Raw genomic sequence first — 18,612 nt, 5'->3', positions numbered from 1 at the left:
CTGGATTTTTTGTGAATCATATTATGTTAGGAATAAAAATGGAAATGAATAATAAAGGCCAAAACAAAGACTTGTGAGGCACAATGGAGTATTCTTGTTTAATTTTGTTTCTATTAATTTTTTTCTCTCTCCAAGGCAGCATGACAGCACTAAGCCACTCAGATTATAGTTTCTTTTTTTTTTCCCTCCCTCTCCTTTCTCTGTTTTTTCTCTCTTTTGTTTCTCCTCTGGTCACGGCAGTCGGCTCTGGGGTTGGAGTGCAGATGGGCTTTCGAAGCACCCCCCTCCCCTTTCTCAGCCTAACTCCATCCCCACTGCTCCTTCCCACAAGACTTTCAGACGCTCTTACTCTCCCAGGTAACAAGCTACCTGTTAAACCAACTTGTCTGAGGTGTCACAGTATTATTTACCTTTCACACCACGGGATTTGTTCAGATGTGGGACTTGCAGAGGCTTTGGTTGGAAAAGGCAAAGAGATGATGATAGCTTTCAGAGAGCAGGGGTGACAGCCAGCCACTTGCTCACTGCTTGAGGAAGATGCAGCATGCAAGTGGGGATAAAAAAAAGTGGATTTTTCCAGACTCTTGCACCCATTCAAGAAGATGGCAGGGAAGATGCTTCACAGTCAGTTTCCAATCCAGAACACAGTCGCTGAGCACTTTCGTCAGGCACTGGTTGTGTCACGATACTGGGGCAGGATCTTTCAATTTGGCTGCACTGTGAATGTGGCACTAGAGGACCTTCAGATGGACACATACAGCTCAGGAGTGATTTCACATAGAACTTTGCTTGTGTATTGTGATTTTGGAACATCTTAGAAATTTGTAGTATTGAAATTAAAATTGTCCTTACCACAAGATTTTGCATTTATCAGTCACAATTTCAACATCTATTCCTCCTCCTGTGCCTTCACATTTTGTTCCAGTCTGCATTCAGCTCTTGGATCAATATGGTAGACTAAAGCTATATGCTGGTTTTAAGAAAAACCCCAACCTGAATACAAATTTAATTTGTCAGATCTCTGTTAAATTCCTTGGATTTTTTAAAGTTTAAACCATGACAACAAACCATCTGTAAGTGTGGTTTCTTTTGACTTAGATATGTCTGTTACCTGAGGAAGGACTACATATAGTCTTTGCTTAAAGCAAAAGGTCCTAATGAAAAACTATTGGAAGAAAAGCAAAGAAATTTTTGTTTGAGGGCTCTAAATTTGAGAACCTGTGACATCTGAGAGAGAAAGTAGAATACAGTGGTAGGTACCTCTGTGAATACCTGCAGAATTAAAAACTTTAAATGAATGTTCTGATTCTGCTAGGAGACAGTGGAGATATCTATGGAGGGGATCCATGCTGATTTTTGAAATAAAACTAGTTGAGAGTGTTTTTTCTGTCTTCTTTTATCTGACACCAGATAATAAGGTTTGGAATAATGTAACATATATTCCAGTCCAGAGCCTGAAAGTGCAAAGATTAGAGCTACTGTGTACTGCTTGAAGACACTAAACTGTGAACTACTTACACATAGTTTGGATTGGAAACTGAATAACAGTTTATGGAAGCAAAATGTATTTCATGCCAGACTGGAAAACTACCAAATTGTATCTTTATAAACTTACAGACAGCTGCATTGGTTTTGTGCAGCAGATGGAAAATAATGTTGTGACATCCCTAAACACTGCTCATCTCTACTCACTTCTTATTCATCCTGTGCCTTTCCTCTAGTTTTCTGCATGGGTCATAATTTCTTTTCCCTTTTGTGCTTTTTTTTTTCCTGAAAGGTGAGTGTAGTTCCATTTTACTTTTATTCCCCCCATTGTGTTGTCTGTGAAGTATTCCAGTGCACATACTGTCAGTAGAGACGTGTGTTCACATTGTAGAATTTTCATTCATGTAGAGCACAGCCATAATGTGACCTCCTACACAGGCTTACTCCTGACATATGAAATTACTGGAGTCTTTAGATTTTTATTAAAATGTGGGTTTGTGCTTTGACAAATGTATCAGATTGGCGGCTCTGAGAAATTACGTTAGTTCTTTTGCACTGAAGAGTCTGTATTCTCATTGTTCTTTGGTAACAGCGTAGGGCAAAATTCATCCCTGAGGAAAGAAGTGATGACTTCAGCAGATTTATTGTCAGTATTAAATTTGTGATTATTTCTTGGGTTTTCTGCCATGGATTTAATTGTGTGGCCTTTGGTAAGTCATGTCATCTCTTGGTGTGAGAACACAGGTGCATTCACTTGTATACCTTTTCAAATGGTGGTTTCATTGCCCACTTCAAAGTTGTATGAAAAACCCTTTAAGACCTGTGAATTAAAGGTGCTTGAGCTCAAAATGTATATTTTTGAGATTGTATGAAACAAAGATTTTCCTGTTACTGACTGGTATGTCTAAAGACCCTAAAAACTGCCTTGCCTTCTGTCTGGAAAGCCATCACAGTGCATTACTGCACTACTGTGCATTACTGTTGTTCAGCTGTCTGAAAAGCCTTAAATACTTCAACTTCTGCAGGTTCATGAACCTACAGAAACAAAGCTTTTGTTTCCTGATCTTGGTCTGTTAAATGATTTCTCATTCTCCCTGGTCTGCCAGACACTGGGGAATTGTTCTTTGGTTTCTTTGCCAAAATACATGGTGCTGATGCTTGTGTGAGTGTAGTGCGAACACGTTGCTTGGGAGCCAGGGATTATGGCTATTTTCAGTGTGTTAATCCCAAAGGTATTGGGCAGCCCATCTTATCCTCTGTCTGAAGTTCCCAAGTTTCTTCCAGAAAAAAAAAGCTGTGGTTCTAGATATTTAATAGATATTTAATATCCTACTTTTGGTTCCATTGAAAATAACAGCTGTGTACCCAGAATTCAGAAGGGATTTTCTTGTTTGTTTGTTTGGGTTTTTCCCCCACCCACCTCATAGGGAATTTTTCTTCTGTGGAAAAGGAACACAACGCAGTTCAGCCATCTGCCTCCAAGCCCATCCTGTCATTCTTCCCAAAATGTTATGAAATAGTAATTCACCACTGTAGGGAGCCACTTCTTGCCATTTATTGACAAACAACTTGATGTAAATATCTGATTCAATCTATTTGCTTCTGGCTCTACTGAGATCTGACACTCCTCCAGAAATTGTTCTCTCTTGCTGGATCTATTAATTTAGTGATTGTCATGGAAACTCAACTTCTCCTAGATAGTGCAAAGCCCTGCCAATAATGCTTTTTTATTTTCTCAAAGATTGTAGGAACTTCTCTTTAGCCAGATCTTTTAATATCATCTGCCCTTGCATGTAAGGCATTTTATCATGGGGCCTAAATTTGGATAACTCCTCAAGGAATCCCAAAACTTTTTGCTGAGAAATTTCTGAACAACTGATAAAGTGCAAGTGTCAGGTTTGAGTGAGGGAATTCCCAAACTTAGGCCAAATACTGAAATGCTGTTTTTATCAAGGCACTGTGCAAGTGAGTTAGGTTTTACTACGTTATAAATTAAAATGGGCCATGTTAGACTAAGGTTTATGTCAAGTTACATTTTCCTTTCCATTTAAATCTGTCATAGTTTCATATATTATTAAACGTAAATGTCACTGATGCAATTTCCACCAGCTGTCACAACCATTTGAGTTCTTATAGTGATTAGTACTATTTTCCTTTTTAAAATACACCACAGTGGGGATAGGGTTTTTTGGTTTACAGAAGGTAGCACACGTACTGAATGTAAGAAACAGTAGACTTGTTTTCCCTTCACTTACAGCAAAGTGTTCTCCTTGTTTTAGCCCCATTTGAGGGGAAGCTCAGACCTGAACTCTGCTTTGATTCCATCCTTGTTGTGTTACAAGTCACTGTTAGAAAGAGTACTCCAAACCATATGTCTCCAGCTTGTTTTTGTTGACAGTCGGAAGAGGATTCCAGTTTCATTTGTAACATTTCATATACGTTTGGTCTTTAGTATGCTGGATTATGACACGGAGAACCTAAACTCTGATGAAATCTACAGCTCTCTTCGTGGAGTCACAGAAGCGATTGAGAAATTTAGTTTCCGTAGTCAAGAGGACCTGAATGAGCCAATCAAACGTGACGGAAAGAAGGACTGTGACATTGTAAGTATTCCGTTGTTCACTCCCCCAATAGATGAAATTTTAAAACATTGTGATCAAACCTGTCTGTGGATTGGTAGTGTACAAAATCCAGTTATTCCTGCTGTATTCTTACAGGCATTGTCTGCTTGTTGGTTGTTAACTTCTTATATCTTAATTATGGGGTTTCACTGACTGTTTCCCTTGGCTCCCTTTAAACTCTGGCCTCCTGTGGAATGTGCTCACAGGGATTCTGTGTGAGTGCCATGAAGGATGGAAACAGTGCTAGTGTTCCTCAGGCTCAGCGTGGCTCAGTGATGGCTTTTGCATGGAGTGTGTGTAGTCATGTCTGTAATGGGAAATGTTAGTTCTTAAAATGCATGGATGGTTTCCCTCACAGGCTTAGGACCTGTGATCACTCCAAGCGTACAGCTCATACAGCATCTTGTGCTGCAAGACTGGTTACAGAAACTGTGATCGTGAGATATTTTTGAGCAGGTGTAGTTGTGTGAAAGAAAGAGGTAGTAATCAAAGTTTTATGTAAGTATTATGTATAAATAATTCATGTAAATCTGTACCTTTTCTTACTGGTGGGTGAGCTTCGAAAATGCTTCAGTTTCCATAGAGTTTTGAACATACCTTTTCTCGCTCTGTTCGGTTCCCCTAGGTGTCTCGAGATGGTGGCCTTGCTCTCCCTAGTGGTGATGTCCGTGGAAGCAGTGACATTGTGGAAGGCGGAAGGATGGCGCTGGATAACAAAACCTCCCTCCTGAACACCCAGCCTCCCCGCGCCTTTTCAGGGCCCCGTGCTCGGGAATACAACCCCTATCCTTACACTGACACCATTAACACTTACGACAAGACCGCCCTGAAGGAAGCAGTGTTCGATGATGACATGGATCAGCTTCGGGATGGTTTGTATCAGCTCACCTCGTAACACTGCAGGCAGCTCGCTGCCTCTCTGGTGTATTTGTGTATGGGCAGTGCCCTCAGATGCGTGCCTGCCTGTGCATGTGTTGTGTATTACATTGCATCTGAGTTGAGGCTTGGTATGAAATACCCTTTGTTCTCATGTCGCAGCAGAACCTCATATGTGGCTACTGAGAAAAAATGTTATACTGTGGTTTTGGTTCTTGTTTGCCTGGGGTTTCCTGCAAATTTCTCCCTTAAGCATCCACATGCATCTGTAGGGACACTGCTTTGGGACCTTCCCCTCCTCTTGGCTGAAACACCTCACTCAACAGCTTGTTGTTATTGAGTGTTTGACTTCATTTAAGTGCAGCTACACATCAGCTTTATTCTTTTGCAGTACACTGATGAGTCACTGTACTTTAATCTAAAGGTCATACATGTGACCATTGGTTTTGGGTGTGTATGTCTGGGAAAAACCACGGCAGTTCTCATCTTGTAGAAGTAATTGTTGGAACTGGAAGAAATCCAATTGTCATCTCTTCCTGGTTCGTTAGAAGCCATGTGCAGATGCATGAGCCATGCTATGAACTCAGGTTAAATTATGGACTAGTCTGATTCTGTTGCCTGCTTGACTGAAACCACCTGGAAGCGGATGCATTTTTGGGGGGCCCCTTGTTACATTAACCTTGTTCTGTAGAGGGTGAAAAATCTTGGCACCTTTGATCTTTTCTCCATTTCTCCAAATGATTTGTTGCCATTTGTCCTAGAAGTACCCATTGACCATTCGGATTTGGTGGCTGATCTTCTGAAAGAGCTCTCCAACCACAACGAGCGGGTGGAGGAGCGGAAAGGAGCTCTCCTGGAGTTGCTAAAGATTACAAGGGAAGATAATCTTGGAGTTTGGGAGGAGCATTTCAAAACCATTCTGCTCTTGCTGCTGGAAACACTTGGAGACAAAGATGTGAGCTGTAGATTTTGTCTTAACTCTCCTGTACATTGCTTCATCTTGGGTAATAATTCCTACACACCAGTTTAAATGAAACCTACCACTCATCAGTGATACTGCACTGCTCATTTTTTCTTTTGAAGGTTGACAACTCTGCTTTAGTTTTCACTCTGTTCAGTGATGAGTTTTAAGTTACTCCAAAATGTCCCAGTCTTTCCCCCTCCCTCCTTAAAGTGTTGCTAGTAAATAGCTAGGAAATTGAAATAGAATCAGAAAAGGAGTGCTAGTCTAGTAAAAAAACTGTCAACACTTCAGTTACTCTTTTCTGAGTTAGGATGAAGTTACAAGCTCCTAGCTGTATTATACCCACTCCCAGCAAGGAGAATAAAGGCATTCTAGAATCAATTAATTTTTTTTCCCTAAGTGGTTTAAAGACCCAGGGTATTAGATCTAATGGGATGAGTCTCTGTCTCTTGTAAAAATGTCATCAAGAACAAGCTGCTTTTATAGGGGATCTTGTTTTGAAATGTTAAAAAAGCTGTGTTATTATCACAGCTTTATGTTTGGTAGTTGATCAAAGTGGTAATTTACAGGCCAGGCTTTCTTCGATTTGCAGATATTTGTTCAGCAGCACAATGATATTTGGTAAAGGCTCAACACCCCACTGCACCTTTACAACAGAGCCATGCTCCATCTGAATGTTACAGTATTGAGGCTTCAAAGCACTCACAGTTCTTTTTTTTTTTTTTTTTCATCTGATTCAAAAATTTGTTGTATTTCTTATACTCCTTGTGAAAGATATGTTACGCTCTCAGAAATGTTAATTCTGAAGCAGAGTAAGTGGCTGACATTTTCTCAGTCATTGTTCTTAGTTTAAGCATGAACTGCTGTAGTCCTACATGTTTAATGGTAGCACCATCACACAAGTATCAAAAAGTCTGGTGACTTTATCTTAAGTACACAGGAATTGTGCTACTGTATGAATTTTGCAGATGGATAGCAAATCACATATTTTAAAGGCTGAAGAGGATGAAATAAAGTATGTATTCCTCTGCTGAAATAATGACATCTATTTGGAGTAGCCACAGGTCAAAAATTTAATATAAGTTATGAAATTGAAACAAGTGTTATAAATCCCTTCTGCTCATGATCTCTTGATACGAAGGATGAAGGCATAGGTCAGTGTTGACTACAGTAACTTATGTCCTTGAAAGTAATTTCCACAGGAGTTACAGGAAGAGTCAGTTTTACTGCTTTAGTACATGAAAAAAAGCTTTGTGGCATGGATGAAGCCCAGTTTGGTATCTGCCAAGCTGCGTAAAAGAGGAAAGGCAAAACATACATGATCTGACCTTCTTTGTAAATTCATGTAATGTAGATGTCCTGCTCTGAGTACAAATTTTTACTTCATTGCCAAAAGAATATGGAATTCGGGAAAGTAATCATTCTGATTCTTGTATATGTGAGAACAGTCGTTTTATGTGGCTTTTTGTGCAAGAGCAAGCAAGGAGCCCAGTTCTGAATTTTGTTACGTTGATTCCACTGCTCACTGCACTGGAGCTGGTGGCGTAGGGAGCCATGCAAATTTCTTATGAGCCATGAGAATTCACTTCCAACTACAATTTTGAGAAGTGACTCTTTCTAATCTTCTTCTAATGTCTATTTTTCCCGACACAGCATTCGATCAGAGCCCTGGCGCTGCGAGTCCTGAGGGAGATCCTGCGGAACCAGCCAGCGAGGTTTAAGAACTACGCGGAGTTGACTATCATGAAAACACTGGAAGCACATAAGGATTCCCACAAGGAGGTGAGTGAGCCTTTCAGCTACTGGAAAAGCAATATGGACCTGCTGAAGAAATGTAGGACCTGTGAGACTTAACAGGGAAATGTGTTGAACGATCTTGACAGTGGAGCAAATCAGTATTAAGTCTCCCAAATATAAAGAGACAGGATTTTTACATGCTGAAACAGTGAGGAAAAAAAGTGGAGACTGTCAGAGTTATTTATGTGGACTTGGAGCTATTTGGAGTGGTATGCCACTGTTTGTTAATTTCCCAGGATTTTCCTGCTCATTCTGGGAGAGGTTGAGAACTGTAGGAGAAAAGTGCATGTTTAATTACTTTTTAGAGCATGCTGGGGGCACTGTGCTGCCTCTGTGTGTACAGGTAAGAATACAAAATGTACTGGAGAACACAAAGGCTGTGTTCAAGCAGAATTGTGTGTGAAAACTGAATGGTGAAAATGGGCCATGCTGGAAAATTGGGAACTGGTGAGTAACAGGAGAAAATGGACAAAGTGGCCATGCTACACTGGCAGAGGAAGAAGCAAAGGGGAGGGTGAATTGCATTTGCCTTTTTGTGAGAGAAGTCCTATACAAGATTGAAAGTATTCTGAAGTAAAGTAACAATAAAGGGACATGATAACATTTTAAGTAGATCAATTCAAATTACATTTAAAGTCAATCTTTGTAGATTGATTTCCAAGTTGGATCTTTTAATCTACCTCGTGCATGCTGGAAGTTTGAGCTAAACCTTCTGGAAAGTGCTACCAGACTTTCCCTATCAGTCTGTGATGGTTGTGTTACCAAAGTCCTTGGTTTGAAATCTAAGGCCTTTATTCCTCTCTACCACAGGATTATTCTAAATTAGCCATTTTAGGCATCTCTGAAGATATTTGGCCATGAAAAGATGATTAAAATAGACCAGACTGCTCCAGAGCATTGGATGACTGACACAGGATTAATTTAATCATGGGTAGCAGAAACTGTACTGTTCGAAAATCAAAACAGCCAAACAAAAAACACTCTTAGGGAAAGAAAATAACAATCTGGATTTCTCTAAAATGCAAAAGTAGAAAGTGTTTAATGCTTTAGTGAATGAGGGCTGCCCTACTCTGCCTACCTTCCTCTTCTTGATTTAGAGCCTTTGCACCTCTGTCTTTTTCAGTTCAGAGTAGTAAGAAGCAGTTGTAAATTGATTTTCTGATAAAGGAGTCAGACAAAACATTATGTTCTGAAGGAGTGCCTTTTATTGGCAAGTTTTCCTGCTTGCATACTTCTCAGCTCACCTTGACTCAGTGCCCTTTGTATTTTTTGTCTGAGAATCCTCTAGAACTAACATTTCTAGCAGGACCTTTCCATTTTGGCCCTGGCATTGTTTTTAATGCCCATCAGAATTCACTGTCCTTGTGGGACTGGTGGGTTTTACAGAAATCAAGACTGATGTTGAAAACACCATGCTTTATGCCTCTGTATTCTTGTGGTGTGGAAAGGTTCTTTGGGGGTTTGCATGAGGTGCCTCCCAGGGAAAAAACAGGGAAAAGATAACTCAAAAACAGGGAAAAGATAAACTCAAACCAGGAATGAGAGATGGGAGTTCTGGCACTTCTTTATAGACTAATTGAGCTATGCTGTGCTCAGCAAGTAGCTGCTGTGCTGCACATAGTGTGGCTTTGATTTGCCATGGTTTTCCAAGCAGCTTCATGATGAGCCATCAGCTGCTGCAGTGGGACCTTTGGGTGACAGCTGTCACAGCAGGACACTGCAGGTATGTTCTTGTTTTGCCATCTGTTGCATGTGCACAGCTGTATTAAGTGGGGGCACTGGTTCTGGATTTTTCACTCTGTGTATGAGTATTTTCTGATCCCTGTGTAAATGAAGCTCTCAGAACCATGATGCAGCCCAGGAGAGGTATCATCTGTTTGTCAGTAGCTTGAGGAGATCGGCATTCCTGAAGTTAAGAAAGGTACCTGCACTTGCGTGTCCACATGAGCTAGGCTAAATACATACCTGGGAATATGCTCAAAGTAGTTTTACCTGTAGTTGGGACTTGCTGATTCAGTTAAGTCTGTGAAAAATTAACTGAGAGATCATTTGGGCATGGCTCAGTTGGTCAAACTCATAGCCTAGAGCCAGGAGGTCACAAATTCCCTTCCTGAGCTGGTCCTCCAGCTCGCTCCCACTGCTGGCTTTGCGGCACTGCTCTCTCTAGGAGGGGAGGAGGAGCTACCCTTTGACTGGATCCCACTGAGCAGAAGATTAAATGAGGATTCACCAGTTTGTGAGTGAAGGGCACTTTCAAAGGATAGCTGAAGAGGGAAAGGAAGTTCTGAGCAGTCTGTTCTACAGCTTTCTTTCTCACTTTGTCACAGCAGTGTTAAAGGGAGTGGTGCACTGTCCTTAAACTACATAAAATCAAATCTTCCTCTAGACTGTAAGAACTATTTCAAGAAAAGCTGGTATGAAATTTAGTTTGGAAATGATTAATCTTTGTGTCAGTGATGTCCTGATAAGATGACACTCCAGTTTGTTATGTTTCTGGACTGCTTCTGCCTTGTAGCAGAAGACAGAAGTGATCCTTGGTTATGATTTGATAATTTGGTGTCTCAACAGACTGTGAAAGTTAGGAGAAAATGTCTATTTTGAGCAAGCTGTATCTGTTTCAGTCTCTTTTACCTGAATTTCCCCTTCAGCACAGGGAATACTAATTGCTTCCAGCTACTGCTCACATTTTCAATTATATGTGACCCACAGAGACTCAATCTAAAGTGACCAAGCAAAGGGAATTTGAACAGGAGCAGAACTGTTAAGGTTGGGTACTGTCTCCTAGAAGTCATAGTAAGAGGCAGTTCTTTGGAAATCAGGAAGGTTTGTTTGTCTACACAAATTCCAATATTGCTGTTGTTCAGCATCACCACGACACATCAAATGTCAAAAACAGCATATTCACCAACCAGCAGATATCACCCCCTCCCCCAGTTGAGTGCTGATATCTAGTTAAAGTTTCTTTTCTTGTTTAAAAAAGAAAGACCTGTGACTTTATTCCAGATTACATAGTTGGAAATATCAAAGCAGTGGTAGCATAGTTGGATATTTTGGGATGCCTGGATAATTGGCTGTTTTTTCAAGGCCAAGCAGAAGTCTTCAGACAGTTGGGTCTTTGCCATGGCTAAAAATCGTCTGCCTTCTGTTGCTGAAGGCAAGGTCTGGGATTAGCAGAGCAGCACAGCTGAGAACACCACATTTCCCCCCAGGGATATGGGAGAGAAAAAGTTGGTACATGGAGTTGGAGCTGAGTCACATCTTGTTGTGAGTACAAATGCAGGAGATTGGCAAAGCACGGACCTTAGTAGCAGGTCAAAATTAATGTAACCCCAGGCTACAGACTAGAGGGCTCTGGGTTGGGATTCATGTTTAGTTTGCATTTTTTAACTTTGTCCTGTTTTTATACTGTTTGTAGTACAACAGTCTGTTCAATGCTGTTGATTTAATGGGGTGATGTGAAGAGTCAAGCCCGCTTTGGTCATAACTGGAAACATTTAGGGGGGTTGACATGCCTTTCACTTACTTTTGGAGCATTAGAACATAATTGAAGTTGTGGATGATATTAAATCTTGTTGATTTTTATCAATCTTTGTTTGTAGTTATTTGGAAGAGAACCATCTTTCTGTTGCCAATTAGTTAATATTAACTCATTTGTTCCAGTGTAGTTACTCACCCATAACTAAGGAGAGATGCTGCTTGCTGACCCAGTACCACTGATAATGACATTGCTTCAGATTCATGCCAGACAAATGAGGATAATTTCTTATTATTGAGTATTTTAAAACAGAAATAGTTTAATATCTTGGAAATCAGCAGCAGAGTGAGAAATCATAGGATAGCTAATTCCCTGCTTCTGTCTCTGGCACAAGTCCTGTAGAGTTAACTGATGTCTGTTTTCTATGTGTAAGAAAAGGATCCTGTGCCATATCTGAGATATCTAATTTCTGTATTTTATGATATAGAAGGTCGATAAGCATAATTGGGATGCTTATTGTACATTCTTTGTAGCAACCCTCTGAAAGAGACAGAAGAAGAAATCAGTTACCCATTACCTGTAGATAATTTTTATTATCTTGCTGAGGTGCTTTTAGATTGGCCTCTGACATTTATATATTGTAACTGTCTTCTGATGATGGTATGATCTGTATAGGTTTCTGCAAAAGGAAAAGCACTAAATGATCATAGTCTTGAAGATTAATTACCCAGTCCATGCTGGAAGCTACTGAGTGCTGCAAGTGGGCAGTCACTGATGTTTCATAATACATGTTTATGTGCCTTTTCTGTTTCCCAATAAGTTTCAAATATTTAGTGCCCAGGAGAAGCAGTCTAATCTACTTAATCTCTGAGTCCTTATAAAAATCACACTGCTTTTTCATCTGCTTAGCACTCCCCATTGCTGAGTCCACTTCCTGCTTTGAAACCAAGTCCATAATTGTTTGTTCCTGTCTGAATTAGACTGTAAAGCCTTCAGGGATGGGAGGTTGCCTGAGTAGGTACTGGTAAGCCTCCATCCCCTCCAGCATAGATTATCCAGGCTTTAAGTAACCACCTCTAGATGGCAAAAATTGGCTCAAAAGCACAGCCACATGCCTCATAAGCCTGAAAGCAAACCCTTGTTCTTCTGCTTAATAAACTTCTCTGGTGCTCTTCATGTTTCACAGTGGTGTACAAAGCCTCTAAACTTTCTGTGGGGCTTTCCCTGCACTGCCTCATCCTCTACAACCTTCTGCAGAGACACTGTAACTAGCAATCATGGCAAAGTACTCCAGCTTAAGCTCCTGTGGGAAGCTCTCATCCAGGTGCCTCAGGTGCTGCTTTGCTGAGATCCCTGCATGTTACACTGATGCCCTGTGTAGCCTATGAACCTTGCATGTTCTCCCTTAGGGGACTCAGGACATTTTCCTTCCCTTATTTTCCAGTACTGTATGTCTCTTTAAAGCAGAAATTAAACTATCAAAACTCATAAGCTGGTTGTTGCAGCCATCAGGCAGCAAGCAACATGTTAATGCATGAAATGTGATAGCTGAGCAGAAGAAATTGAGTGGAAGAGATGGAGTCTGAGCTCCGGCTATCTTAAGTGAATAGGATCCTGTGGCTGCAGTGTGCTGTGAGCCAGGTAAACCAGTGGGAATTGTCATCCAAAGTTTGTCCAGCAAATTTTGTAGAACTTTAATGATTCCAGTGTGCTTTTCTGTTTAAAGACAAGGCTCTGTGACAGGTCAGTCTTGATCACACTGATACTGCACATCAGCATATCCCCTCACACTGAAATCGGGGAGCAATTCCCATGCATATTCCTGGGACTGCCTGCCTGTGACTGCCTAACAAGAAGTTTACTCCTTGGTAGCATTAAGGAAGACATTGCTAGAGGTAAACAGCTTTCTGTGTACTACACTTTGCTGGTTTTGTGCATGTGAATATGGCTCCTTCCCTAAAGCAAACTGGGTGGAAGTATAAAAACTTCTCTTTCGTGAGACTCACTAGAAAAGTCTTAATGCATCACAGATGTCTTTCAAGGAACCCTCCAGCACACAGAGCTTATGTTATGCCAGCAAAAGTCAGGCTGAATCTAGTCTCCAGTGTGTAGAGCATTAGGTAAGCTTTTAGAAAGGAGAAAAACCTGCTGCTTTAAGGCCAAGAGCTATCTCTTAGATCTGCATTCCAGGGCTACCTGCCCTGTGTTGAACGATGTCAAACTATCCAGTTCAAGCCATGGTTTGCTCTAAGGTTTTACTGGGAGGTAAAATCATGTTTGTGACATACCTTACATACAGCTTAGTGTCTGTGCTTTTAAATAACTGCCGGCTCTCTGTAGTCTTGCTTCATAGCCACCCTTTTGAATCTGCTGCTTACAGCTGCCATCATCATTTGATGGCCTTTCTACTTTTATTTTGTATCTCTGAGATTCCTAAGAAGAATTATATTAGGTTGAACAAAAATCTTGCTTTGCTTGTTACCCTATGTGACTCACTAGCAAGAAGCAAGCATACAGTGATGCTTCCCTGTGGATATGCTTCCCCCTTCCAGCTGTCTTAAAGCCTTTCCGTGTGAATGGCTCTGCCTGCCTCCCTGTGTGGGTTGGCTTTTTTCTTTCCTTTGGTTAACTTGTCTAACTTCTAATCCCCTTGTGACAGCAAGCTCCCCAGTCTGAGCACGTAGCAAACAGCGCCCTTTCATTTTCTTGGGCTTAAAGGATAGATTACATAGACACTACTTACTGTGGTGTCACTGTTAGTACGAGCCTTTTCTGTCACTTCTTGATGTGTATCTGTTGATCTTGCCTTCAAAGCTGGGAGGAAGACCTGTTCCTTGATCCTGTTTATTCATTTCTCCCACTCCTTTTAAGGTTGTTTCACTCTGCTGGTCAGGTTAAAGCCCTGACTAAAAATGATACTTGATTTTTTGATACTGTAAGGTATGTACAATTTGCAAGGCACAAGTGTTGTGCCTCATGGCAAAATGTCTTTGCTAAACTCTATTACAGCTTCATGTTCTTGTTGCCAAATGACCTGGCAGGTTGTACCTTCTGATAATGCACTTCCCTCTGTTTGGAAATGCTGCTGATTTCTCTGGCAGTGCCAGGTGAGCGGGACTCTGAGCTGATTGGGTAAATACTGAGAGCCCCTCATGGGATCCAGAGTCTCTCTGGGTGGTTGAATGTTTTATTTTGCCAAAGCCAGGAGGAAGGACAGGGCTGGTACTTGCATTGCAAAATGGTGGCATTTGGCTTCCTGTGCCAGCAGGGATGAGTTTTTCTCTTTGACTCTCCATCAGCTGGTATTGCCCTACCCCTTCCTATACCCTGTCACCTGCTGGTGCTTCCGCAGGGAGCCAGGAGCTGGTTACCTGCAGAGGCTCTCATCCAAACAAGCATGCAAGCACATGCTGGAATCCAGTTGATGGGTGTGAGACTTGAGCATGTTATTAAAGTTAATCACAGCTCAGGGGGTTTGCTGAAGTGTGCCTGAGATGCAGGCGTTGTCTGCCAGATGTGCTCATGGGAGGCTTGGAAGTCTCCCTGGTGTTGTCACATTTACAAGCTCCTATCATGCTGGACATGTGTAATGCATCCTCCTGTGTACAGGGGGAAGGGATATGAAATGGCCAGCCACTGCCTAAATGTAGCCACATCCATGCTAGACATGGGCAGCAGTGCTGAAAGCAGGATTGTCAGGGCATAAATAACTTCTGTACCTTCACAACTTCCCTTGCTCACCTTTTGATGGGCAAAATATGTGTGACCTTTGTTGCTATTGAACTCTTGCTTATTTTGTGAAAAATTGCCACTGTATTTTAATGCTCCTTCTGCTTGGAATTGATTAATAGGCTTTTTGTCTCATGGACTTGCTTCATACCTTCAACTTAATAGACACAGTAAACTATGTGCAAACAGGATATGGAGCTGAAACCCAGATAGAATATTCATTCTAATAATATTCATTCTAATTCATTCATTTTAATTAATCTCTTCACCTACTGCTTTTTTTTTATGGTAATGTGTTCAAGATCAGAGTCTAGCCATAGGTTTATACTAAAATATTGTTGCTTTTTTTATCAAGTAGGATAACAAGAGGATATAAGGTTTAATTTTTTTTTTACAATTTTCTTTTAGTGTGTTGTGATATATGTGCAAGCTTTTCTTTCTGAGAGTGAGTGTCTGAAAACACCTTCCCAACAGTGTTTGGTGTTGCTGCAGAACAAAATCCCAAGTGGCCTGTGTTCAAATACTAATATTTGGGGGTTTATTAGCTAGTGGCTTGCTAGTGAATAGTTAAATTGATGGTAAAGTATCAGGGCCCTCTAAGTTCATGCTTTCCATCATTGGTGGAAAGCAAACATCAGAAACTGCAGTGCCTGGAAGTGGATTCCTTTAGAGACCTTCTGGGAGCTCCTGGTTTAATCTGTTCCAGCAATTCCACCCTGTGCTATTAAAGCCTGGCATTAGGTTCCCTTAAGTACTTGGGTGTTTCTCTTCTTTCCCAACAAAATCACACAGTCCTGGCTCCTAAGCTAGTACTAATTTATGTGGAAAAATACTAACTTTTATGCTTCTCATGTGTGAAATTGAAGAGAAATTAGCAAAGACATAGCTGGAAGAGGGAGAACTTGCTGTAAGTGGGAAAGCAAGCATTCTGTTCTGTATAGTTACTCATTCACAGATCTTTCAGGAAGAATTTTTTTTTTTTAATATTTTTCACATTGTGGATTGCCATTCATTTTGGAATATGTTTTAATGTTATAATTAAATTCTGAGAAAGTCTTGAGGTAAGTGGAGCACTTGGACAGCTTTATTTCTGTAAATAGGGCACTGGTACAGAAGCAGTCCAAAATCTCAGGTTGCTTCACCATCCTGCCCATATCTTGCCTGCATGCAATATTTGTGCTGTGTTAAGTGTCTGAGATCACATTCACTGTTGGATCTGCCTTAGAGAATGGCAAAAGCCAAGTGGATGAGTTCTGCTGTTTCCTGGGAATACAAGTGTTTTGTGCCATTCCTGTTTCAGGAAGGTAGCTCTCAGCATGAGTGGAAGATAAATGTTAGTAGCATGGATATGACTATTGACTGTGGGTGAAGCAGGCTCTGTAGGTGGAGATGATCCCTTCTGGTCACTTTTAATTGCTGTTATCTTAAAAGTTGTGTTTTGTAGTAAATGGACTAAGATAAGCTTCCAGCCACTCCTTGTTCATGCATTATCCACAGTAGTTGCTTAAAAATAATGGAAGCTCACCTTCTTTTGAGGCTTGATAGAGCTACATTTGTCCATAGGTTGCCTTACTCAAATAGAAATCCCTGAGTTTGATGCCTTCACAGTATGTGGGAGAGGAGAACAACAGGAATTCAGCAGCCATGGCTTCAGTCTAAGTGGGAGACCTGTGGTTTGATTTATGAGCTGTTTTGCAGATTGCCTGGGACAGATTTCCTAGTGCTGGGTTCAAAGTATTGACTTCATACAACCCCAGGTAGTTCAGTTTAGGAGGAGGTAGAGAACTGGTGCTGGGCACCTGAGCCTCCCACACAACCAGGAAAGAAGGGTGCTTTAATGTTCCTGGGCTTAGTTAGGGACTGCCTGGAGGGACTAGCTGGAGGATCCCAAACATGAGGATTTGTGAATGCTTCTTTCTTCTTAAAGCTGAGGTGTTGGATTTAAGTCTGCCCATGGGCATCTGTCTACTCAGGATTTACCCTCCCTTTAAAGTAAGCCCTGAGAAGAGGGGAGTAAGAGAAGATGGAGAAAAGCATCCTCCATCTTTCGTGTTGTAACAAGAACATGGGGAGCAAAGAGTGTTATTTGTGGCCAGGAAGAGGGCAGCCAAGAGGAAGCTTCATTTTGTTGCCTGGCAATTAGCACAGACACTTGGAAAAAAGAAAACCTGCCTTCCCATCCTGTTCTTTTTTATCCAATTACTGCAGAATGTAAAATTAATAAATTCTCTTGGGAGGAGAGACCAGATTTGGGTCTTTCTTCTTTGAACTAGCTGTCCTACCTGCTGGGGAAGAGTGAAAGTTGTGAATCTGCTTTCTCTCAGTGTAGAGTTGAATTTAGTATCGTCCTTGCTTTACAGGATGTGTACACTGCTTTACAGTGTGGGCTTGTTGCAAAAGGTGGGTGCTGCTGCTGTTTCCGTTTGTTCTTCCTCCCATTTTGTATGGTGATCCCAGTGCTGCCTTGATGGGTTACATGTGCTGAGAGCAGAGCTGCCTGGTCAGGGACTCCCTAAAGCCCATTTGTGTCTGTGACCTGGATTTGAGTGCAGTGCAGTTCATCTGGGAAGGGGCAGGACACAGCTGCCATGGGTGCCCCAGCATGGGCACGTGCTACTCAGCACTGAGGTGCACACTGGAAGCTGCAACAGGGCCATTCGTGGTTAAGGAGACAACATTTTGTGTAAGTCTGAGCTGGTGGGTTTGGGTTCTTTGGCAGTGGCTGGAGAGATTTCATCCTCTCACTCCTCCTGGGATGGGAGTGCCTGTCTGTCTTGGATGACAGATCATTTTGTCAACCTAGCCACAACCCTGACACAGTTATATTAGGCAGGAAGGACTTCTTGCCACTGGCTGAAACAAAGATGTCACTGGAGACACAGGATGTGAAGTCTTAGAGTCAGTTGCCCCTCAACAAAGCCTCCTGCAGATCTGTTAATGAACATCCCCAAGCATTTCCTGGCAGTCATTCCTAGCACACACCAGCAGTGTTGGCTGTCAAGTGTGACCTCATTAACCTAAGGGTTTGCTCTACTTCATTTCAGGTGGTCAGAGCTGCTGAAGAAGCTGCTTCTACCCTGGCGAGTTCCATCCACCCCGAGCAGTGCATCAAGGTGCTTTGTCCCATCATTCAGACTGCAGATTATCCAATTAATTTAGCTGCCATCAAAATGCAAACGAAAGTCATTGAGAGGATTTCCAAGGAATCGTTGCATCAGCTCCTACCTGATATCATTCCTGGATTGTTACAGGTACAGAATCCCATGTCACTGATCCTGAGCACAAGCCACCATTAATTTGTGACATCTGTGCCCTAAGGGAGGGAGAATGATGAATCCTAAGGGGCCAGATTTTGGTAAATTAAGCCATTTAATTTTTGGTAAAATAAGACTTTTATATATGAGTTTTTGATCCTTTTAATGTTAAGGAAAGAAGAGCTCAGGTTCTTACATGAATATTCCATAATTGGATGCCTTTTTCTGACTCCCAAATAAGCCAGTAGCAACCATGTAATAAATTTGAGTATAGGAGTTAGCTACATTTTACACTGTCTCTATACATCTTGTAGTCCCCTTTAATTCCCCTTTAGTTCTGCTGAGCTGTTCTGTGCTTTGATGCTACTTTGCTCTTGAATTTGAAACCCAGCAGGCAGGTTGCTCCTTTCC

The 18,612-nt window shown here is 41.5% G+C and overlaps 1 protein-coding gene across 1 annotated transcript in view; it reads left to right on the top strand.

Moving 5' to 3' along the window:
• CLASP1 (cytoplasmic linker associated protein 1) overlaps positions 1-18,612 on the top strand; it is a 170,016-nt gene that overhangs the window by 144,322 nt on the left and 7,082 nt on the right. The window contains exons 33-37 of the mRNA XM_053983207.1: positions 3,938-4,088; positions 4,732-4,978; positions 5,744-5,937; positions 7,600-7,728; positions 17,992-18,198. Of these exons, the coding sequence (XP_053839182.1) occupies positions 3,938-4,088; positions 4,732-4,978; positions 5,744-5,937; positions 7,600-7,728; positions 17,992-18,198 (928 nt within the window). The remainder of the gene's footprint in view (positions 1-3,937; positions 4,089-4,731; positions 4,979-5,743; positions 5,938-7,599; positions 7,729-17,991; positions 18,199-18,612) is intronic.

This window comes from Vidua macroura, chromosome 7 (assembly GCF_024509145.1).
Source record: "Vidua macroura isolate BioBank_ID:100142 chromosome 7, ASM2450914v1, whole genome shotgun sequence".
NCBI classification, from domain to species: Eukaryota; Metazoa; Chordata; class Aves; order Passeriformes; family Viduidae; genus Vidua; species Vidua macroura.
Note: the sequence above shows the minus strand (reverse complement) of the source record. Positions and strands in the feature narration are given on the sequence as shown.